The 22,907-nt window shown below is 50.9% G+C and overlaps 6 protein-coding genes across 6 annotated transcripts; 3 read left to right on the top strand and 3 right to left on the bottom strand.

Moving 5' to 3' along the window:
* The first annotated feature begins 681 nt into the window (after window positions 1–681).
* LOC34623275 (ribosomal RNA small subunit methyltransferase B) lies at window positions 682–2,988 on the top strand. The gene is made up of 7 exons (XM_026335134.1): window positions 682–935; window positions 1,306–1,514; window positions 1,699–1,841; window positions 1,954–2,178; window positions 2,419–2,499; window positions 2,613–2,735; window positions 2,866–2,988. Exons 1-7 carry the CDS (start codon window positions 682–684, stop codon window positions 2,986–2,988), a joined length of 1,158 nt encoding a protein of 385 aa, XP_026190919.1.
* Window positions 2,989–3,378: 390 nt separating this feature from the next.
* LOC34623274 (meiotic nuclear division protein 1 homolog) lies at window positions 3,379–4,240 on the top strand. Its single transcript, XM_026335132.1, has 5 exons — window positions 3,379–3,517; window positions 3,572–3,641; window positions 3,701–3,776; window positions 3,943–4,120; window positions 4,176–4,240. The coding sequence occupies exons 1-5, from the start codon at window positions 3,379–3,381 to the stop codon at window positions 4,238–4,240; spliced, it is 528 nt and encodes a 175-aa protein (XP_026190917.1).
* Window positions 4,241–4,789: 549 nt separating this feature from the next.
* Window positions 4,790–9,017, bottom strand: LOC34623273 (transmembrane 9 superfamily member 9). The gene is made up of 14 exons (XM_026335131.1): window positions 8,904–9,017; window positions 8,510–8,613; window positions 8,270–8,348; window positions 7,981–8,093; window positions 7,659–7,830; window positions 6,896–7,480; window positions 6,543–6,623; window positions 6,364–6,438; window positions 6,039–6,221; window positions 5,772–5,908; window positions 5,556–5,623; window positions 5,342–5,423; window positions 5,034–5,209; window positions 4,790–4,857 (listed from the first exon to the last, which is right to left on the bottom strand). The coding sequence occupies exons 1-14, from the start codon at window positions 9,015–9,017 to the stop codon at window positions 4,790–4,792; spliced, it is 2,037 nt and encodes a 678-aa protein (XP_026190916.1).
* A 1,187-nt stretch (window positions 9,018–10,204) lies between these two features.
* Window positions 10,205–11,245, bottom strand: LOC113146769. The gene is made up of 2 exons (XM_026335087.1): window positions 10,572–11,245; window positions 10,205–10,358 (listed from the first exon to the last, which is right to left on the bottom strand). Exons 1-2 carry the CDS (start codon window positions 11,243–11,245, stop codon window positions 10,205–10,207), a joined length of 828 nt encoding a protein of 275 aa, XP_026190872.1.
* A 4,008-nt stretch (window positions 11,246–15,253) lies between these two features.
* On the top strand, window positions 15,254–19,887 carry LOC34623271. The gene is made up of 8 exons (XM_026335130.1): window positions 15,254–16,361; window positions 16,442–16,557; window positions 16,840–16,924; window positions 17,037–17,109; window positions 17,572–18,225; window positions 19,055–19,177; window positions 19,321–19,419; window positions 19,653–19,887. The coding sequence occupies exons 1-8, from the start codon at window positions 15,254–15,256 to the stop codon at window positions 19,885–19,887; spliced, it is 2,493 nt and encodes an 830-aa protein (XP_026190915.1).
* A 778-nt stretch (window positions 19,888–20,665) lies between these two features.
* On the bottom strand, window positions 20,666–21,804 carry LOC34623270 (60S ribosomal protein L14). Its single transcript, XM_022736399.1, has 3 exons — window positions 21,733–21,804; window positions 21,190–21,254; window positions 20,666–20,930 (listed from the first exon to the last, which is right to left on the bottom strand). The coding sequence occupies exons 1-3, from the start codon at window positions 21,802–21,804 to the stop codon at window positions 20,666–20,668; spliced, it is 402 nt and encodes a 133-aa protein (XP_022589551.1).
* Window positions 21,805–22,907: the final 1,103 nt, after the last annotated feature.

Below are 22,907 nucleotides of genomic sequence, written 5' to 3'. Positions count from 1 at the left end.
TGCGTCCAAATGACTTGGAGGCCCTAAACTGCACTTGATGAATGATGAAAGTCCACTATTTCAGCCAGCCATAGTGCGAGCAGAAGTAGATGAGGAAACTCTCTGATTCCCACAAATTTAGTTGCGGGGGAACAGGAGTATGGAGATCAGAAGTCGAAATATAAGGGTCAATCCAGACAACATACATGACTGACTACTGTTAAGTATGTTGGCGTTTCCACACTGTCTCAAAGGAGATGGATTATGTGGAAGCAAGCAGGCACGTCTTGCATGCGGACTAGCAACCTGTGGCGCGCAGATGTGCGTCAGGCATAATTACAACTGTAGTTTGTTTCATGTTTTCTAGCCAATTGTACAGAAATAGGTAGAGAGTCTTCTTTAACCACTGTTTTCCTTAATTCCACCACACTCTGCAGTGTGGCACTGCTCAGTGTGATGGAGTGCATTGCGGGTCCCTCTTAAGCCACGCAGTGAATGTAACGCGCTTCACTCACCAAGTTACATGCCTTCTGCGCAGATGGGAAGGTGATCTGCGCTCTTGGGGCCACAAGGCAGCCATGCCGAGAGTCCCCAAAGAAGCAGCCGACCAAGCTTTGAGCCGTAAACAATACCTGAGCTCGGTGCCGGGCTTACGGTTACGGGTGCAACGTGAATATTGGGTATGACTTGCTGACAAGGAAGATGAATGCATTTCGTGTTAGGCACCTTGAACAGGCTTTACAGCTGTACTACGCGCCTCACTCGACAGGGCATCTTCCCTTGGATCTCTTCCTGCGTCATTACTACAATTGCAACAAGAGCGTCGGAAGCAACGACAAGAAATTCATTACTGAACATATCTACCAAATTGTCAAGTGGAAAGGTCTCCTGGACCACATCACGCCCCCCCCAACCTCATGGCCAAGCAGGATACGTACATACTTTGTATCAGACAGGTACACTTGGCAAATAGTTATCTCTGATGTTTTTTCTCAGTTTATTTCCTGCTACTCCTTTGTTCGAAGCTTTGTCTGCTCCTTCGCTTAAATACTTTGCATCTTCTTTGTTTACCGCTTGAAATTGGCGCATTAGCTGTCGCGGGTCAAACTTTCGCGATCCGTTGAGCTCAGGCATCTAGCTGACTTGCTTTCCCAATTTTAGATCCCATACTGTTGCAATCTTGCTGGTGGGCCTCTTTCCGAAGCTCACTTAGCAAAGAAGTCTATTTCAATTGGAGAGGGTTTTTCGCATGCTCATACAGTTCAACTCACCGGCTTGATATAGGCACAGTCACAGGGTGGGTGGTGCATGCGCAACCTTTTGCAGGTGGAAACTGCAGACACAAAACATCAAGCTGCCGCCCTCTACCAGGACTTCCTTCCCCAGTGAGCTGTTTGCTCGCATCGAGAACGCCTATGGGACGGTCAAAGCCATCAATATCTGCAATATTCTTAACGAAGAGGCGCCTACATACCTGCGGACGAACACCCTTGCAATTTCACGTGATCGGCTCTATAGCTACTTGCTTAACAAAGGTATTCCGTCGATTGCCCGGATGATTAGTTGCACCTTTCTACCTGTATACAGTTAAAGCCGCCGAAGCATTGACAATGCAGTGCACGTTGGCGGAACAATATCCTGCTCCATGCACACATTCTAAACTGCAGGCAACTAGGGTATGTTGCATCGACCTCTGCCCCAATTGATTTCTGCTGTTAGGCATTGCTGTGGAGAAGAGTGCCAATTCGCCGTATGCCTTAGTACTGCCTCACCGCCAGCGCCTAGGCGATTTGCCAGAATTCCATAGAGGCTATTTCGAGATCCAGGATGAAGCAAGTCAACTAGCAGCTCTAAAAGTCGCAGTAAGTTTGTCACTATGCACAGGGTAGGATGATGAGTTTGTAAAAGGTGGTATACCATGGGCGCGTTGCACTGCGCATCTTTTAAGGCCTCTGCGTGCTCGTGTTTCTTCAGGCAAAGCCGGGAGATAAGGTCCTAGATTACTGCGCAGGTAGCGGAGGGAAGACACTGGCTTTCGGCCCTCAAATGGTGAACAAGGGAAAGATTTATCTGCATGATGTACGAGAAAGGATGCTCCGGGAAGCGAAGAAGAGGCTGAAAAGAGCAGGAATTACAAACTATACAGTCCTAACACCAGGAGATCCCGTTCTTCAGAAACTCGCCGGGGCAATGGATTGGGTGAGGACCCTCTTGCAGCTCTTTCTGCGAATGCTATCTGTCATGAGATTCTAAATCATGCATTGTTGCTTCCTCTCTGCCCGTAGTACCGAGAGCCTCAGTCAATTCAAAAGGCGACCTTGATCCTCTGCGCAGTATAGAGCGCGTCTATTTGCTCTTGGCTGTAAGCAGCTTACGATTCCACGCTTTGCCTTTGGAGCAGGAGTGACTGGGAGGCTCGGGAGATGCGCTTTCGTGCAGGTTGTGTGTGACGTGCCTTGCACCGGCACTGGTGCCTTGCGGCGGAGTCCAGAAATGAAATGGAAATACCGTGACGATAAGGTGGGCCCCCGTATCGAGGATTTAGAGGGTTTTTCTTCACTTTAAGGCAGGTGTGCCATAGTTTACCACGCGTGCCAACCCAACTATCTATGCACGAGACTGATCTTTTGCAGCTCATGGATTTCATTGCACTGCAACGCCATATCTTCAGCAGCGCTTTGCAGTATGTCAAGCCAAAAAGTGGCAAGATCGTCTACATCACGTGCAGCATTTTAGATGAAGAAAATGTCCAACAGGTACATCCGTATGCAGAGTTAACCGCTTCGACAGCAGAATAGGATCTGCGTTCTAGTGCGAGTACCTTTATCCATTTTGGTCGAGTTGCACCCGGTATAGCACTTTGCATTTGTGGATTTGCACATTCAGGCCAAGTTTTTCTGCCAGCAGCATGGGTTAGTCTTAAATGAACCTCCATTCCACTCGCTACCAACTTCTCGTGGAATGGACGGCTTCTTTTGCGCAACATTTTCCCGGCTCGAATCTGAATAGTATTATTGTATTTAAATTGCCGAGTTCGTGCGCTCTCGCGTTTTATCCTGGATTGGCGAAATTACTTCCTTTCAGGAACAGGTGCTTGGCCCTTCGGCGTTTGTAAGTCGAGGCGCTGGATGAGCCTACTACCCAGAAACACGCGCGCAAGTTAGCCTGGGATGACGGTGGCACAAATAAATAACCAAGTTTGTTGTGCATCAGGAAAATCTTGGCTGACGATTAATCCGAAGATCCGGACGCATTTGCTGATTCATTACACTGTTGCGACGGGAACTGTCTATACACATGCAAGTGTGCAGGACATTAGGGTCCTCCCACATGCTTGCTATTGCGATTCTGTGTATTTGTTGAGCACTACACGTATAACTACAAATTTCTCTTACGAAGATGGTTAAAGCAAAGCAGACTTCGGAGGAAAGACTTCATATTTTGCACAAACTTGTGCTTGATTCTAACTCCTTTTTCGGGTCGAAAGAGCTTGAGAAACTAGCTGAAAAGGCTGGGTATAGGAGCATCCAGGCAAAAGGTTAGCCGTTATCTGCTTGCCGGTGAAATGGCATTGAAGCGAGTTGCACCGCAGATGCGGTCAAGATGCTGCTTGAGGAGAATCTCATACAGACCGACAAGGTGGCAGGGTCTTCAGTATTCTGGTGCTGCGTGCCTAGCGCCCTCAGAATGTATATTTGAAAGGCATTAAAATGCGTTTCAGGGAGCTCAGAAGCCAAGCATACGCTCAACAGGATGCAGAACTACAAAGCTTACGGTTAGCTATTAGAGCCCGCAACGCGCATCATCGTAGGTGTGCCATTCGTTTAGAGAGCAAAAGGCAAAACTGTTGGCTTCCTGGGAATTGTTGGGCGCCCTCGATTCGCCGACAGAACATGTACGGATAAACCCGCCTTTCGCGTCCGTGAGACGATAAATGCAGAAGACATCTGGGAGTGATTACAGGAACAGGACGTAGAGCGTTTGGCTCAAGTGGATGCGTTGCAACAACGCCTCCAGAAGCTCCAAGAGGAGGCGCACAGTTTCTCTTTCTGCGATCCGGAGCGCTTGCGGCAGCTCACCGAGGAGACGGCTTATGCCTATGCAGCCGCCGAACGCTGGACCGATAATATATCCATCATTCGTAGGGTGCTTCTCTGCTCGCCTCACCGAGCATTTCTTGCATCGGCCACTCCCAGGGCAGTTCACACGAAGCAGACTGGGCGTCCCAGAAAATCGAATCGACGAACTTCTTGACTTGTGAGCACCGGTTTACGTATCAAAAGGGCGAAGAAGGCAGAGATTAATGGCCTCTGTGTTATAGGCCGCACGGATGGGATGACCTAGACCTTGATTCATCGCCGCCTCACACATAGTACTCCACCACCCTTGTGGTCCTTCAAAAGCGCAGCTCTTGAGGTTAATGCCGAAATCTATTGATCTTTTCCGATTGGGGCTTATTCGTGCATGTACAAGATGCCCCTCAGTGTGCCCTGGAAGCAACATGGACTCAAGGCGTCCGGCAAGCTTGTCTCCTGCTACTGCTGCTTTCAGCGTGGTCTTCAAGCCCGCTTCGGTGCTAGAAAATGACGCAAGCCTTTGGAGATCTGAACTTTCCATTGCATGCTGTCGCGGATTCTCGCGCATTCCATGTCAACGAAAAAGTATATTAGCTCCGATGCATGCACGAACCCTTGTAGGCACGCGGAACACATGGCCGCCAACCCCGCCCTTAAAATGGACGAGGCATTGTCTCGCGGCATGGCAGTGCGTCCTCTACACGCGGATGCAGTGCGTGCCGTCTCTGTGGCACTTAATCCACCTTAATCGACGAGTAAATCTTGCGTAGGAAAAAAAAAGAGGCCATGAACCCGACAGCCCCTGAAAAAAAATGTGCACAGGGATCAGTGCAAAAAGAGGCTGCATCGACCAGTGCGTGCGCAACGTAGGCGCCTGATGCATGCGCGTGGTTCATGAGAAACCTCCAAGATGTGCGCTTCTCATGACCTGAAATCGCTTAAACCTCCGTCGCAGCCGACAGTCTCAAGGGGCCGTACCTGTGAGGATGAAGCATGCGTAGGCCATGATGAAGGAATACCCGAAATAGACTAGGGACCCTGTAGTGTGCGAGAGGCTCAACCGCGAGTGGAAATAGTATATGGCGTAGAGCATGACGTATACCCCACTTGTAGCGCTACAGAAGAACGACCTCCACCACCAATTGTAATCTTCGCTGCAGCACATTCGTGCATGGATTCCAACAGAAGTTATTTCTACGTTCAAATATATCCCTCCATAGCTGCAAATGCGCAAAAATATGCGCTTTGGGCATGCCAGAAAACGAAACTGTGCAATCCCAACGTACCATACGAGCTGGAAATACACGAATGTTATCGATATCTCGGCACATGTTACGCACAGAATGATCAACACAAGAAAGAGGAAGCCTGGAACGCACATACATACCAAAAATGCAGATACAAGGCCTCCTTGGTAGCTCTAGTAAACATAAATACGTGGGAGAAACCAGTTTTATGGGTGAGAAGCCCGCTATAAGTGCTGCGCCCCGAAGCAGTTACCAAAAAGGTAATAAAAGCGGTGTTGCCAGATGCAAGAAAAGAGGAAGAATAGCTCGGTCAGCATTGCCCTGTGGTGCGCAACAACAGACGACGTACAAAGAGTGTGACGTTTTATTATCATAATCGCCCGACACACGAACAGACTGAATGGCGTGCCTTCTCCCACACGGCCGTTTCCATACGTGATTAAACAAGTATCAGGATTATGCAACTCACCCAAACGGGAGTGCTCCCCCAACTAACGAGCACAGTGCGGGATGCATGAACCAGGGCTGCTGGGGAACCTGACGGGGGATCTTATTGATTCGAACGGGGATGGTGATTGCTGGCTGCTTGAATCCAAAGTAGGCTCCCTACACATAAGGGCACAAGACGGCACAAAAAAACCGCTGTTCGATCGAATGCTGATAGACAACTCCCACGCAAATCTTGTACCTTCTTCAAGGACCCTGGCGCTCTCTTCTCTGCAGAAAGTCAGCATACCATGAAGACGAGGGGGATGCTGATTCCGAACCACATGGCAAGAAGAGCTAGCAAGCCTGTAAAGCTGACAGCTGCTGACGATTTTTGCGACCAAAGGACGACGTTCATGAGGAAAAACACCGAAAATACCACCCCGGGAAACACAAGGGCGGTGCGAATCGTCGTCATCTTCCAGTTCATGGACTGCAACGCAGCATGAGGAACAGTCGCTTTCAATATGTTCAGACGTGACACTTCTCATCGGCGTTCGGAGCCAAACTCTGCCACATGGCATTAACTTAAAAGAAAGGAGTCTAATTCAAAGGCGGCAACAGCACCATCTTACCTTGAAAAGCTTATACATCCTTGCAGATGTGTATCCAGCGACTGCTCCCATGACAGTCCAAAGAATCAACATCGTCTGCACACGCCAATATCCTCCTCGGTTGTCAAAACGTCAGCATAAAAGATCACAGAAAAATGATTACCAGGGTGTGCCTGCAGTGGAGGGACAGGTGTGCATACCTGCAACAAGCCTCCTCGGAAAGCGGGAGAGAAGACACCCAAGCCCGCAAAGATGACTGTCACGAATGCCATTCCGACCAACTGCAGCACAGACCGACGAGCGATTCGCGCAAAGGCGTGCAGCAGTTATCTATTCCTTTGCAATGCTGTCCACAGGAACAACTACGTGCAGATTTGAAGCATTGTTGTTGCAAGTAATCTCCCAGTTGCCCTCGGGAGGTCAGTTCGTCAAGAGTCACTGGCTACAACAGCATGTCTCCGCAGGAGTCCATCACATTGCGAGAAGGATCCGGGCATCCACCGCTGGGCACTACTACTAGCAGCAGCAGCAGCAGCAAACCACGTGTATCTACCTGCATGCCAGAGCCGGTAAGGGCAGCGAGGACAGTCGAGTGAGCTGGTTTCCGAAAGACGTCGCCGTGGAGGAGTTTCCAGCCCTTTTCCTCTGCGTCTTCTTCGTCAGCAAGCAGGTCGTTATATCTGCTGATGTCTCGGTAGAGGACGCGGAGGAGGATCATCGCCACGAGCGCCGACAACAGCAGAAGCACGACCAGAGAGTTCACGATGGAGAACCAATGGATGAGGGGGCGGTCTCTAGCATTTGCGAGGTAAATATCCCACCGCTCGCTCCACAATATCGGGCTAGGCTGAAATACGACGTCATACGAGAAGTTGAGGTACACTGGGTCAGGCTGCGAAGCGCTCTCCTCTTCTTCAGCCGCAATGGCCTCAGCGCTGAAAGTGAAAGCCGGCAAAGACGGGAGGTGTACTGACTCCGCGTCTCCAGCGGCTTTCTCCTGCGGCTGCTCCACAGGCGGCAAGCCGCATGTGAGGTTCCCTGATACGTCGGAACCATGATGAATCGACATCGGAACGATTTCAAGTCGAACAACCCTGTAATGAGGAGACGGGGAGTCCCACGGCAAGTTGAACAGACCCTGAATCCGCAATTGACACACACACTGCGAGTAATCTCAATCTTCTTCCGCGCGAACTCCCGGCGCATGCGCTGCCCCCCTCGCCCGCAGCATAAAGCATCCACAGCACCCGTTCTCTGGGTATTTTCGGACGGGGCACCAACAACAACAGACTCTGTAATACGGCGTTGTTGCATACTCGGGATGACTTCTCGCCCTCCGCGTTCCCATGGTAGTAAACGATGATCCTATAATGATTGTAAATGTAAATGCGGCCATCACGCTCGAATCCAACGGGCACGCCAATGTTGTAGCCGCTAGTTCCATTCGTGCGGTGTATGAGCTGCAGGGCGTACAACTGGTCGATGATCCTGATACGATTCTCGCACACACAGCCAGGCGGCAGCAAAAAATCAAAACACGAAAGGACGCGCGCCCACCGAATTTAGCGGAGAATTCCTTTTCCTTCAACGGGAAACAAGAAAGTGGCACTGGACCATGCGTACGTATTGGGCACCTACATGTGGAACATATATTTATCCCGCACAAGTCGCCGCAGCTGGGATTTTGCATCATCTGTCATAGGAACATCTTTGCACAATGTCTTGCACGACGCATTCTTCAGGAACTCTATCTGCAGAAAGAGTGGAGACACACACTTTACTCGGCCTTTCGGCATAAACGCTTGGAGCCAAACCTCGAAAATTCTGGAGTGAATGTGCGCCGTTTGACCCAGCGCCCCGCCCCTCGCCTCTTCAGTTTGAAGTTATTTTCGGCAAGCAGAATGAAAGGGGAGAGTTGCGGGCGCACCTCGTACGGCGAATTTTGAACGCGGTCAGCCATGAGCATCTGCCCCAAGTTGTTTTCTTCTATTTCTGTGGTGTCTGGTCTGCGACGCGCCAGAATACCGTGCGGCACAGAAAGGGGCGATGGCAGTGGATCAGCGCAAATGATTCGGATCCGGCGCCTCGTAGCTAATAAAAGGGAAAAGCTCGGTCCGACTCCAAAGCACATAGCGATCATCTCTCGACATTTCTCAAGCCGAAATACCTGCAGAAGGGGAGGCTCGGGTCGTATGGGTCCACTGGCAAGATCCCCTGGACGGACTGCAGAGACGACACCTGGACGGGGATGCGTTGGCCAGCCTCATAGTCCTGCGTTGCGCATCAGAAAGCACTGAAGACATGCGTCATCCTCAACGAAGCGCACTTCTTGTCTGCCGCTACAGGGCTTTCCCATCCGCCGTGGTGGTGGGCGAAAGACTGCACGTGAGTGCCTCCGAGGCGCTGCTTTGCAGCGAATCCCCCTCAGCGCGCCGCCGACTGCGAACTGAGCCTCCAGCAGTGCTGTCTGACGATGGGCAGCAGCCGGCGGGTGTGAAGCCGGCGGGTGTGAAGCCGGCGGGTGTGAAGCCTTGCAGTGGCTGCCAGACGTGCGAAGTTACCGTTGGGCCCATTCCAGGAACAATGGCCAGCGCTGCACGCGTCAAGTATGCACAGAGAGCCAGCACACACACAGGCGTCCAGCGCCTTGACGCGTTGTGCTTGCTGTAACCCATTTTCTGCGGCGTGTGTCTTGAGTCGACCGCTAGGAGGTACGAGAACGCGATCGGCGAAGCGCCTCCCAGTGGAGTCTTCCACTTGGGGCGAGCAGAATTACCACAAACATGCGGACTTATCGACGGAAACCAAAGCGCCCCGATGATGCCCACTAACGCCGGTGGCTGGCGTCGCATGCAACGCGCCGGTCGTAACGTGCAGTGAGATCACACGGCGTGGCCGCCCAAATGATGTGGAACGGCCGCTAAAACGGGAATTCGTCTTTTCTTTACTCAGAATTGCAATGGCTAATTAACGCCGAGCAGCGGTCTCCTCTAGCAGACAGCTCGTTTCACCCCCGACTGAGCAGCTGCTCCGGCGAGTCCATAGGCATTTAACCTCATTCTTGGTCGCGAAGGGCAGAGCGCACATTCGTATTTTTCGAACCCAGAAGTCGCCTACCGCTTTCCCGCAAAACCCTTATGCAGAAACTGCCAGGCATGCAATATTCTGCCGGAGTCCGTGCTGGTGTGGGGGGGTTGGCGGATCAATAGTGCTAGAGGTACTGTTGAGCATTGAGGGATTTCTTACATGTGTAGAGGTGTTATAAACGTTTTAGAACCCCAGCATTCAATACAGCTCCGAAATGGTCGAGCCGCGTACTCGCGACTCGACCATTTCGTGTCACACACCTGCGTGTTAGAATCATTTGGTAGTCGACTAGTCGCATATAAACGTGTTTCCAGCCATTCGGCTTAGCAATGTTCAAGAAGCACCTTCCCTAACGTGCTGGCGAGTAAATAAGGTGGACACTTCGCTTATGTGCCTACGATTTTGACGCCCTAGCTCTCAAACGTGCTTCTGTCAATTTATTTACGCATCTGAACATATGCTTTAAACATCTAGGTGGCTCCCAAAAGTCTGCTATAAGGGGAGAACTGCATAACCACCTGTGGTTCGAGTAAATATCTGCACACATTGCCAACATGAGCCAGCTGGCATGCTTCTGCTGACCTTTCCGTTTCTATCTATCTAATGACGACATAAAACCAACAATTACGCTGATAAATGAAAAAGGCAGCAGCGGCAAGGCGATATGACGTCCAGTGGTCATGAACGAAAGAATCCATCTGCATATGTCCTCGCACAATATAGATTTTGGGTGCACGAACAGTACAACCCTAAATACGTGAAGACGGCATCTCTGTCATATGGGAAGAGAGATATCCTCTTGACCCGCAAGCTTCGCTTTTACGTAGTAATAAAGGAAGTCGAGCAGGATCAGGATATTTACTGCTTCTGTTGCCAAATGGATGCCACGCCCAGATGGTTGGGTTCTATGAAAGAGAGGGAATGATAGCCTGCAACGCACAGCAGCAAAGAGCGCAGCTCGCATAGCCCACGGATATCACGCAGATCGACGCAGTGATCAACCAAATGATGCTTCCCCAGAGTCCATTAGCCCCTTCAAGGCAGCAAGCTGAGGTCGAAGGTTGTTGAAACGTCGTATCAAAGATATTGGCGGGATGCCACCACGGACTGCTTGATCTCGGGGAGGACCGGGAACTGCGTACCAGTAAATAAAAGCGAGCACCCTTGCACAAAAAAGCATGGCAACAAAGGTCCCTAAAAGGTTCGTTACTCTCCGTGGCCGTTTGTTGTAGAACATGAAAAGTTGAGGAAGCAGGGCAAGAGCCAAGATGCTGTCATTGTAGCACTCCCAGAAAGACAGGAGCATTCCGACAGCCAAGCGGCTGTGGCCATAGCGCGCAGCATCAGACACGGATGGGGCGTGTGGAGAGCGGCGAATAAGAAACATGGAAAACGCGCCGATAAATGCCAAGATGTACAGGAAGCAAACATGGCTGGAGGGGCAGCACGAGGGCACTCTCAAAAGACGCAGATACTTCTGGCCAAAAGTATCACGCTGCCTTTCATACGTCCCCCGAAAGTTGCGGTAGAGGTACACAAAGGCACATATGGAAACGATTGCTGAGGTGCAATCCACCAACAAGAAATCAAAGTGAACAGCCTTGTTGTGGTAGGCGAGCAAACACACGATAAGCAACACATTGCTGGCCTCAACCACCACCAAAGCAAACAGAGTCTGAAACGATAGGCCATATGCATTTCGTTCCTTATGGACTTTTTGCAATATGGCCACGTAGGCCGAAAACCAAAAAATGGCAGTGGAATAGTTTAATACATCGTGAAGGAATGACCAATTATGCAGCAGCGGCGGCGCCATCCTGAAAGCCTGAAGAAGAGACAGGGCGTTGCGGCCGCTTCAATCCTCCTTTCTGCCAGCTGCCCAGGAATAAGAACCTTCAGAACAGGGAGTGGTACCTCCTTTTTGAGCAGGCCTGTCGATCCTCCGAGCATAGGACGGCTTCCTAGTACGAAATACCTGTTCCCCTGCCTTGCACACAAGATTGCAGAAGCCGACAAAGCTGTGTCGTAAATCCTTTACCTCCCAAGATATATAGAGCGATATCATATAAACACAGGCACTAGCTGAGCAGGGCAACCACCCACACGACTCGCAAGCGCGGCCGACACTTCCCCGCGTGGCCGACGGGAGTGTTTCCACAGGAACTTAGCTTTCCACCGCCTTATTGGGGGTTTCAAATATTTTGGTTTAATGTCATGCTTCAAATTGTCTAGAAGTACCGCTGGTGTACGCGCACCTCATCCATGTGGCAGCCAAGGTGGCTTGCCCAAGCATTCGTGAGATCGCAACACCGAAGCCTTAGGGGGGGACAGGAAATGAAAGGACATGTCCTTCTAATGAATAGTGAAACACGGGGAAGCAGCTCTAGGCACAGCCACACGCCTGTAGCACACAAGCCACAGCCTTCATCCGGGGCATGCCAACTACCAAGCCGCAGATACCGGTTGCGAAGTGCATATCGAGGTAATGAGCGCCTGAGACATTGGGATAGCCATTTGTTCCGTAATTTGTAGCTTGCTTACACATATTCCGTACCATGCTTCTGTGTTTATCGTGTGACCTACGTCCAATACAGCTAGCACCCCTTTCTGGCCCACTGAGAGGAACGGAATACCCCACGACAACGATGAAGGCTTCATACTCTTACAACTGATGACTGTCAGCACATTAAGTCCAGTTTATTTGACGGGCCACTGCTATTTCCCTACTCTGGGGGACGCTATAGACTATCGGCCTCTGGGCGATCCGCTAATCATGGACATACGAAAGTGTAACAGACTACATTACACTTGGGCGCTTTCTACTGCGCCAGCCATATTCAGTCAAGTGTTCGTAAAAATTAAACTGATTGAGTTGCCTGCTTGTACTTATTCTGTACTGCAGAGTACCGTTAGCTCGATACACGAAGATACAAAGCTGGGTGCTTGTGCGGCAGCTGCTGTGTAAATTTTATCTAAAAATGTTAGAGAGCTTAGAGAGTGCAACTACGCGCAGCCACACTGTCCCTCTCTTGTCGTGTTGGGAACTGGAGGGGTCGCGGGCAGGAGAAGGCGAGAGATCTTTTTAAAATCCCAATAACAGCTTAAGTTTGTATTGATATTGGAGTTCAGTGTCTCCCTATGGAGACCTTAACTGGGATAGTACAGATACTTTTATGGCATGGCTCGATGCAGCTATTCCTTGCCCATCTGCTGACTGTGGATTCAGTCGTTCTAGGCTTCACGGTATTATAAGCCCCAGCAGCACAAAGAGGAAATTGAGTTTCCGGGGAATTATTTGTTGAGAGAAGACCGAGTGCTGAAATCCGAAACCACTTTAAGAAGTTCAAAGCACTAGAACATTATTCTTGTGTAGCAGAAATTCCTGATGGCTCATGCTGGTGAACAACTCAACAAATTACATGGGTCGACAGTCTAGTGGGCATTCAGTTTCGTAGACTCTTCCTCACAAATCTCCGCTCCCCCCGAGAAAAGCCATAAAATGGAACATCATACTCCCCCTTGCCAGCTCCTGTATACCTGTATGCCTTTTGGAGTTACGTATGCCTCAGCTGGAGTGAACCGTCAAGTTTGTCGAGATGTTTGTGATCCCATCGAGGACAAGTGGATGACTGTCTACAGAGACGGCAGCTAACTATTCTGCCGAAACGTTGAAAGAGCGATCGCGGCACCTAAGTCATGCGCTTTACCGTTGCAGGATTAGCAGCGGTGGTTAGAGCAATGTAACTCTTCGGGCTTCTTCTGAGAACAACTATGTTTCTGCATTCCGTGTTTCAGCTGTAGGAAATAAGCAACTGAGAAGAAATAAAGCAATCAAGACCTAGTCTTACTCACTCGCAGAGATATTAAACAAATAATAGGCCTGTACCTTCCTAACGAGGTTGCGTGCCTGAGTTTGCTTGAATCGCTGCTCCTTTAAATGGTGCAACTGGTGTACTTCAGAAAAATCAATATCTTTTCCAGACAACAGAGGTTAACGTCGCAGCGAGGAAACTTATGAACTGCCTCACACCTCCTCCGGCATTTGCGGTGCCTGATTATAAGTGTTATTTTTCCTAACCACCAAATTTAACGATGTAGAGATTTGGTTTTCCCAACAAAGTACAGGTTTCTCACGCATCACGTTATTGGTTGTCACTCGCACTGCTTCAAGCAAAACCAAGGAGCTGTATCTAGTGGGGTGAAAACATCACAAACATTTTCTTGGCTGACAAATCACGTCGTTTAATCACCTGTGGAGCTACTGCGTTCACATCAGCTTGCTGGCCAACCTGTGCCGCGGCCAATGGGCATCGTGTCACCGTTAACTCCCGTGACCTAACAGGTTTTGTCAGCAGGCTGTTTCCAAAGAAAATCGAATTACCATCACCAGGTGACTTCGTCGAAACCAGACAACTGTTGTAGGGAAGTCTGATACAGCGCTGCATCCTTAGCCGGCAGATGAGCAAAAACACTTGCTTCGGGCCAAGCGGTGATACAAGCTCTACAAACCCATCTAAAGCCTCTGTAGGAAGACGCTACACTCCAGTATGAATACAATGTTATTGGGTGCTCTCACAAAGGCTTCCGCCTCCCTCTGCCCCTCCCCTGATAGGAAAGGGACAGCCAGGGTGCGCGTCGCTGCACTCTCTCAGCCTTTGAAGACGTGCGCGCTAGTCGCACATAGCATTTGGCGTACACCCACAACAACTACGTGTCTTCTTGTAGCACGCTAACAGCACTGCAACAGACAAGAAATAGGGACAGAGCAATTAGTCAATTTCCCACTAACTCTCATGTAAATGTAGTAAGTGCAATAGGAGGCGTCCAAATTGATCTTATCCAGCTGCACGTGCCAATTGAACGCCGCATCTAGTTTAAAATAGGGCGAACGCAACAAAGCAAATGAGGGTTCCCAGAACTTCTCTTGCACTGCTGGCCCCAGCAAGCTTCTAGTACTACATGCATTTTATATGCAGGTATTCACAGGCCTGTGGTAATTTTGTATTTTCCATCGCACAGCAAGCCGGTGACGCGCCACGACTCGCACTGCAAGTTCTCGAGTTGCAGTGATCCGGGGTTGGGTGTTGGTGCTGTAATAGGGACGACCTAGGAGCATGAGGATGCACACGGAATTAAGAGCGCCAAAGACGAAACTAGTGTACCAAGTGCCCGAACACACACTTCTCTGCTGGCTACGATATTTTATGATCTGAAGCTCGCCGTGCAGGGGAAGCCACAATCGTTTTTGAAACAACCCGATGAAGGTTCAGGGACATACCCCGATAGCCGTTATACTGAAGTTCCTGCCTGTATAATAATATCTGCATTAGCGTATTCAGCTGTCTGCACAAGTTTTTAGTTTCTGTAGTTGAGGGCAGCCGATGCGATGCCGATCCACCATCCCCTTAACCATGCAGTCAATAGTCATTCTTTGGGAAGATATGAGCCTGGCTTCATGTTTTTCTTGTCATTAGCGTGACAAAGGTCTTTGAGGGCAGTGGGAGGGGGAAAGAAGTTCTCGGAGTGTAGGGCCCCTAAAACCCGCGAACAGCCGAACGACCTTCCCGGCTTGTCTTGGCTGTTGTTAACAGCTGTGGCCAGGAAAAGCCCCACACCGTAGCGTTACCTTTTTTCTCGTGAATTTTGAGCACAAGCCATCGTCTTAATTTCTTGAGTACTTGCAACAACCCAACGGAAAATACAGGAGCGAAACGAACTGTGGCATGCGGGCCACCACTCGCCTGCGCCGCAGTGTTTTGGGTATCAAGGGGAGCAGCCGTTCCCCCAGTTTCGGCATTGATACTCTACTTTCAGATAAGCGACAATGCATGGGCGACGGCGAGAAGACCTCCCCGTTCTGTCTCCTGAGAAGCGGGAGGCCCAGAGGCAGAAAATCAGGCAAGCATTTGCCCTTTTGCAGAAGTTGCTTACACAGCGCAAGTCTGGGATCTTCGCCCCCGAGGTGCTGCAAGGCACCCGCAAGCTAATCGAGTTTCATCCCGAACTCTCCACGATTTGGAATTACAGACGCGAAGTCCTTATCCGCATCCTGGAGAAACCATGCGAGGCTGCGCCCGAAGGACTGAGAGCGCCTACGGAAGAAGGATACCCTGACATGCCCACAAGCATCGAGAGCAGCTCTACGCCATCGTCATGTTTTGTGCCCCCTTCAGAGGTCGCCAGAAACGTCACCGCCTCAGAAAGCAGCAGCAACAGCACTCAGTGTTTTTTCTGCCGGCGCTACAGTCGTTTGCTTCAAGTATTGCGGGATGAAATGCAGATCACGACGAACATCATCACAAGTGGCTCCGCGAAGGCGTACTGCGTCTGGCTGCACCGTTCTTGGACCCTTGCTCGCCTTGCCGCTCATGAGTTCACACGACATTCACTGCACGCGTCTGCACATCCCCCGTCTTCGCCTTCTCCCCCCGACACATTAAAGAGGACAGTGGATGAAGAGGAAGACCTGCAGCTGCAAGATTCCCCTTTGGAGCAGCCCGCCCATCTATTGCATACGGATCAGCAGCCGCTAAAGAAAGAGCAGGACGAACAAGCCTCTGTGTGTGGCTGCTGCAAGGCACTTTGCCCTACCGTGAATCCCACTCCCATAAACCCATCTGCCCGCACATGCGGCTTGGATGCGGCCGTACAGTTGCTGCAGGACGAGGTGAATGCCTGTGAGAGGCTTCTTACGGAGGCGGACTGCAGGAACTTCCACTGCTGGCAGCACAGAGCCACAGTCCTCGTGTGGCTCGCCGCTTTTATGCGATATCGAGATCGGCAACGCGATGGGCAAGAGAAGGAAAGCGATTGCTCCAGTAAGAAAAATGCGCAATTTCAGGCCTGGACGGGCCCAGTTGATTCTGCACTGTGGCCTCTAGGAGCAAGGTGGGGGAGGGCTTCAAAAGCTGTACTTTTTCGACTAGATACAGGCCTGCTGCTGGCTTTGCTCTTTGCTGCCTTTGGCGTGTAGGCTTGTTCCTCAGTAAGCGCTGCACCAGCCCGAACGCAGCGCTGTCTCTGCTGCTGATTCAGTCTGACTTCTCGAATTACTCCGCTTGGCATCTTCGGTCGATGCTGCCAGAGGTGCAGCAAAACATCAAGGAGGAGCTGGATCGTCTGTGGCACGTGAGAAGCGTCCATCCGTTGGACTGGGCTCTCCCCTTGTCTTTTGTGTGATTAGATCTCCTCCTGGGTCCGACTTGAATATTCCCCTTTCTTCAATTGTTGCAAACGGCTTCCTCTGGACGTGTAGTACACACGGAGGGCGTTTCCCCTATTGGACTGTTCGCACTTTTTGTGTTTACGCATCGCCTGCGGCTGCTGGCAGTGGCCTTGTATCTCGTGCTCTTTCTTACTGTTTGCTTCTGCTGCTGCTGTGCTTGCTTCTGCTATTTCCTATGCATGCAGGCGCTCTACACGGATCCCTCGGACCAAAGCTTGTGGCAGTATTATAACAGTCTATTTACTGTCTCTGGGTTGGAAGCGGCTGGCCGTCTCCTGTCGGTCCGAGGTGCCTCGAGGGTGTTTCCTTTCACCCTTCTCTTCTTTTTCTCTGAGCCGTGTCTCGTTAGTCCCGAGCACTCGCGTATTGTTCCCCTTGGCAGTGAGTCTGACTCACCTACCCGCCAGACCTGACCCCCGGCCCGCCACCTTTCCTCCATGTGCAACGACGCAGCTGTAGCATCGCCAGAATTCCCTGCTGTTTTCCAGACGGCTCACGTATTCTGCCATGGCTCTACTGCTTGAGGTCTCACACCAGCTGTGTGGGGCTCACTTTTCGGGTCTGTTGCTGTGCGTTTATGCAGAGAAAGGCAGTAACGCACCGGTGAAACCCTTAAAAGGTCGCTGGATCCCTATTAGTACTCTGTACCTGGCCAGGGTTAGCGGATGCACAGCGCGGTGGGTCCAAAAGAGGGGTTGTACGCAGACCGACCTCAGGCCACGTTTCGCAAGGGCACGCCTCGCGTCGCTTGCCCGTTCTCAACTTTCGAACAAGCCAAGGAGGACATGCAGAAACTAGGGAGCAAAGGGCCCATCGCGATGGCTGCTGGCGGTTTCAGGGGCTGTCTTGCTGTCGCCGTGTGCCTGCACCATGCAGCTACTGTGTTTTCTGGTGTTTTACGGTGCTACGTTTTGTAGGATGTCTGGCCGTTTATCGCACCTTCCATCGCCAGTGTGGAACTTTGTGCTTCCCCCGGATAGCTCTGCGAGGGATATCCTCAAGGAGCCTCTCCGTGTGCACTTGGCATTGTCTCAGTACGGTGGCTTCTTGGCGGATGAGGGCAGAGGCATTGATGCCTTTCACTTGCAAAGACTTAAATCCTTCTCTCCAGAGCTTGCACCCATTGCCAGCCTACCTGCACAGAGGACATACCGGGAACCCGCGGAGCCTCTGCTCTCGGGAGCTTCTGAGATTCCTCATCCTGCTGCAGAGGACTCCTCTGACGCCCTTTCCTCGGCTTCCTTCTTATGGAAGTGCCACACCATCATACCCTGCACCGATAGCAAGCGACCGTCGGAGGCCGGCAAGGGGCCAACAGAGCTATGGGCCATTTGCCATCGTTTGAGCTGTACCGGAACCGGCTGTGGATGCTCCGTAGTGAAGGAGGACGCATTTAAAGAGCAGGCAGCCGCAACAGCAGATCCAGAGGTTACAGCTTTTGCTGAGGCTGTCGCAGCCGCGGGGGGCTGTTTGCCTGAATATGTCTCGGCGGATCTGGTAAAAACAGAAATAGAGCGACTGGAGGAGTTCTTTGAGCATGAGTCGGAATGCGCAGGCGGCCAACTCAGCAAGTCAGTGATTTTGCTATTAGGGTCTCCCTCTTTAAGTATGTCTACTCTTCTGTAGCGTCTAGGGAGCTGCGGTCTCGGGGGTAAAAGTTGGATGGGGTGTTCGTGTGTGAGGGGCCTCAGCTGACGCTGCGCCTGCTACGTTCATGGTGCCCTACAGGCTTGAGTGGATGCTCCTTCGGTTCACAAGGGCACTAAGCCCCCACAGCTGTAGGCGGGCCTCCTCGACTTCTGATGTTGCAATGCTGGACGAAAACTACGCAGACACTGTGCGGTGCGTGAAGAAATACGGACATGCAGGATGCCTATTGGGGGAACAGGGTAGAGGGGCCTTTAGGCAAGGCTTTTTTCGCGTATGTGGGTAGCTGCGGTGGAGAGCACTTCAGGGAGATTGGGCCTCTATGTGTTGCTGAGGGGGTGCGCAGAACAGAGACGCATACATACCTCAGGTCGTCCGAGGCAGAGAGTCGGCCACGCCACAGAAGTCTTACTTTCTTCCAGCATGTGTGGTATCCGTTGTTATTGGAGGCAGTAAACGTCAAAGAGCTGAGTCTTTCAAGCGCTGCACCTCCTGGCTCCCCTACGAACACGTGCGCCCTTCCCTCTTCCTTTGTCGCTCCTGCGCCTGCTTCGGCGCTTCTTTTGGTCTTTGCATCTATTCAAACAAATTAAGATTTCAATGCAGGCAACATGCGGAAGGGACACACGGCAGTGCTCCCACGGCGATCTGTGCTTACGCATTTCTGTTTTCTTGTGTAGCGGTGCATGCAATCTTTTGTCAAGGTGCAGCACATTCATGAATTTCAGGCAGTTTCTTCTCGCTTCCCCTCAGGGTGATGCTAGACTGGCATATACCATTTCTGCCCTACCTACGAGAACTGCATGTCTGCGGGACGAAGATCTCGCAGCTTTCCCTTCTTCTTCTCTCCGTGGCTCAGCTACCCTGCATCTACAGGTAACTTCAACGGAAAAAGGACCCAATAAGCGGAGGAGATTGTTTGGTTGGCGTAAAGCTAGGAACAATTTCAATTGGTTTATGCACGCACTGACGGTATTCCCTTTGCGATGTCATTTAACTCCTGTTTTGAAATGAACCAGGGTGGACGCTACCGATACTCAGCTTCTTCCCGTTAATGAGGACCCTGCGCTTTCCGAAGACGAAGACCTCATAGAAGCCCTGGGGGCATCGACACTACAGTGAGGGCAACCCAATGGCATGCACCTGCATGCGTCAACAAATCTTTGCTTGCATATGTCTCTTTTATGTGGTGCTGCGAAGTACCAAACTTTCCTGGAATCATTCGATTAGTCGTGCTGCCTGAACCCCTCAAGCGACACCACATGTGTTCGTGCTGGCGCTGGAAGAACCACCAGTGAGTGAATGAAGATAGAAATCAGGTCATCTATGTTTTATCCGCTCTTATTCCCAGGGAGATTGTCGTATCTGGAACGCCGTTGGCTCGGTCCCTAGCCCAGTCGAAAATACCAAACCTGACGCTCTGTAAACACTTCATTGTTCGCGTGGAGGACGCGCGGAAAGACAGTCATGGCACTGCCTGTAAACACTTGATTGTTCGTGCGAAGGACGCGCGGAAGGACAATCATGGCGCTGCATCGAAGACCGAAGTAACAGTTGAACGCCCACATTCGGCATATTTTTTTTGAATCGGAAGAACTGTATAGTTACTACTATTAGAAATAGATCCGCTTTCAACTCGAAAAGCACACCATGCGGCTCTATGCGGGTCGCATATGTAGGGCAGGAAGTCCACCGACTAGTCCGTTGCGGGCAAGGCACGTGAAAAGCGACCCAGGCGCTCAATCTACCTTGCTGTTTGCCGCTAGTGTGTAGCCACCGAAGCTAAAACCAGCTCGACGCCTACCGCTGGTTGCATCGGCAGCGTTGGTCACCGCTATCCCACTGCTTCGCAGACGCGAGCGCGTGGCGATAAGCAGAAAGCCTGGGATACCAAGGGAGCTATTTTTATGTTCCCTCCAGAGTCCTACGCGGGTCGTTTCCTTGCTACACCGCTTAGCCGCCAGATCGGGGCTTGCCTCGCCGTTGGAACCCTTGCGGGAGAAAACGATTCACATATAACTTTATGAAGCATGCGCTCATCTACCTTTTGCACTCTCCCAAGTCACGGTTGAGATAATGAGCACTCTTGCGGGTACGATGGTACCACCACTTGAATCAGTACAAGTACCCCGTGCATACTGTGAACGTATCAGCCCCCTGCAGTAACACGCTACATAAGCTATTTAGCACATATGCTCATGCAAAGTGTGCTTCGTTAGTAAATTACGACTTGACACTGTCGGCGAAACGATAGTTCAACGACAGTTGCCGCCGCGGGGGAACGCGCGGCTCGTGCCCCGAACCGGCAGGAGCAGCTGCCGGCTCTGCATTTCCCCGGTGAGTCACCACACACAGGAAATCCATTTACTTTCTCTTTTGCAGTTTGCTACGGATGGCCTGCGACCTCTGCTTCCTAGCGACCATAACCTTGAAACGCTCAAAGTCTGTAAGAGACGCCCTGCGCTGCTTGGCAAGACGCTTTTTCCCCCAAGAGGATTCATTAAACTTTGCGATAACGTCGTCTTTTTCCAGAGCCTTACGCAACGTCGAGGTACGTACGCCGCGGGGGATCTTCAGACGCATGTTGGTTAAGGCCACGCGACGAATGGGGATGGACTGGCGCGTCACGCTGAGAACAGGCGAGCATGAAGCCATCGAACGAGCACAAATCGAGAGCACTCTCAAAACGGAAACTAGGCAAAAAACACGTTAAACCCCTTCTAAGGCCTTCATCGGAGGGTGTATCGTCCACCCAGATGTATTCGCAGTACAAACTTGCCTTGTATTTCAACTACGCACTACCTACCCTTCTATCCCCCAATCTGACATACGAAAACTGAAAACCAGACGCATATGTGTGAACACTCATATTTGGGAGGGAAACTTACCCAGTGACGCCAGCGCCATCAATGAGAAGACGCGTCGCATTGATGATGTCCACGACGAAGCAAAGCTGAACGCAACATAACCCAGGAAGAGCATGGTATTCAATAAATTCAGCGTGTACCGCTGACTACGCTGTACGCTGCGTATATGGCGTACCAACAGTAGCCTACAGACACGTTCTGTGATTCACGAAAGCTACATTTCTCCAATAACAATGCAGCTGAAACTACGCTACCGCACGAAGCATGCACGCCCCGACGCGGCATGCAATCCGGACGGGTGGGAATGCAGCAAGCGTCCACGACGCCAGTGCACGAAACGAAGGATAGCCGTCTCATTAGCCTATCGAAAACCAAAAACGCGATGAAAGACCCATATGCCGATTCGCGTGCACCTCCCCACACTCTACTTCCCCTGGAACAGCGGCGGTGCCCTGTCGAACGATCTCATGCGCATTCGCCAAAAAAGTAAATTTGAATCCCAAGGGCAAATAAGTATTTTCAGTGCATTTACGAAGCCGCGCGTGCCCTAATTCTGGAGCTGACCTTGCCTTCGTCTGGACCATACTGCACCACGCAAAGGCGGCCGGGCTCAATGAACCTCCTGAAGAGCGTCATTATCGCTTCTATATTCCCCAATGAATACGAGGTGATTCCTTAAGAGCCTCCGGCTACTTTGAGGTCTGTTCCACGAGAACATCACTAGGGAGAGTTAGCCGGTACCATGTGCTCCCCCCAACGCATGCACCAGCCAGAAACAAGCACGCCAGCCCCAACAGCCCCTGCAGCGGTCTTGAGCACATGTTATCCGCAAACAATCACAGAATCAACATGTATTTACCAGAAAAGCTTTCATGCAAGGATGCATGGCAAAATCGAATGTCGCACGAAAGGCTGATTCCTCCTTCCCTTTCCATCTTATATGGACGCTTCCTTGCACGTAACACTCCGGATCGAGTTTCCCTTTTACCGCAAGAATACCTGGAATTAAAGATCCAGCCCAATTCGCTAATATAATCGCTTTAATAATCTGTGGGCTTTGACTGGTCTCTTCATTTCATGTTGGGGGCATGTAGGCGTGGGCCCATATAATGGGTTGACGGAAAGCTTCACACTTCTTCAAAGGCGTGGTGGGCTGAGCTACACTTTAACACTTTCTAGTACAATCTCTGTATTTGACTGAGAATTAGTGAAAAATTCACTCTTTCGATTGTCTACTCGTAAAGCAGTTGTATTGTAGAGTATTGTTAGCTTGATGCAAGCAGACGCATGCAGTTTGCGTGTACACTAGATGCTGCGTGTAGGTACCTGTGAATGCTCGGACTGCTTGGCGACTGCAGCCACACACACGTTGACTGTATCTCTCCTCTAATATCAGGAATACTGAGGGGCGCGGGAAGTGTAAGCCAAAAGCAATTTTGAAGAACCACTTAACAGTTTTCTATATAGCTTGTAGTAAATCTAGAGCGAAGTGACTCTAGACAATGCCTTTAATGGAGCAGTGCAATTGGGTGCACTGCATGGTTCGTTGTAGCTGTTCCTTACCATCCGCTGACCGTGGATGCAGCCTGATGTCAGGTTTTCCTGCATCCGTTGTCTGGTTTCCATCAAATTATTCGGTGATTAGCTCTTCCTTGGTAACAGTCTAAACAGACGTCCTTCTGCTTACCGAAGGGCGACACAACGCCGGTTGATCCGGCACTGCAAGCATATGTTTACGC

The sequence above is a fragment of the Cyclospora cayetanensis genome, unplaced genomic scaffold (genome assembly GCF_002999335.1).
Source record: "Cyclospora cayetanensis isolate NF1_C8 unplaced genomic scaffold, CcayRef3 CcayRef3_contig_6, whole genome shotgun sequence".
Taxonomy (NCBI): Eukaryota; Apicomplexa; class Conoidasida; order Eucoccidiorida; family Eimeriidae; genus Cyclospora; species Cyclospora cayetanensis.
The sequence above is the reverse complement of the archived record's forward strand: the minus strand, read 5'-3'. Positions and strand labels throughout refer to the sequence as shown.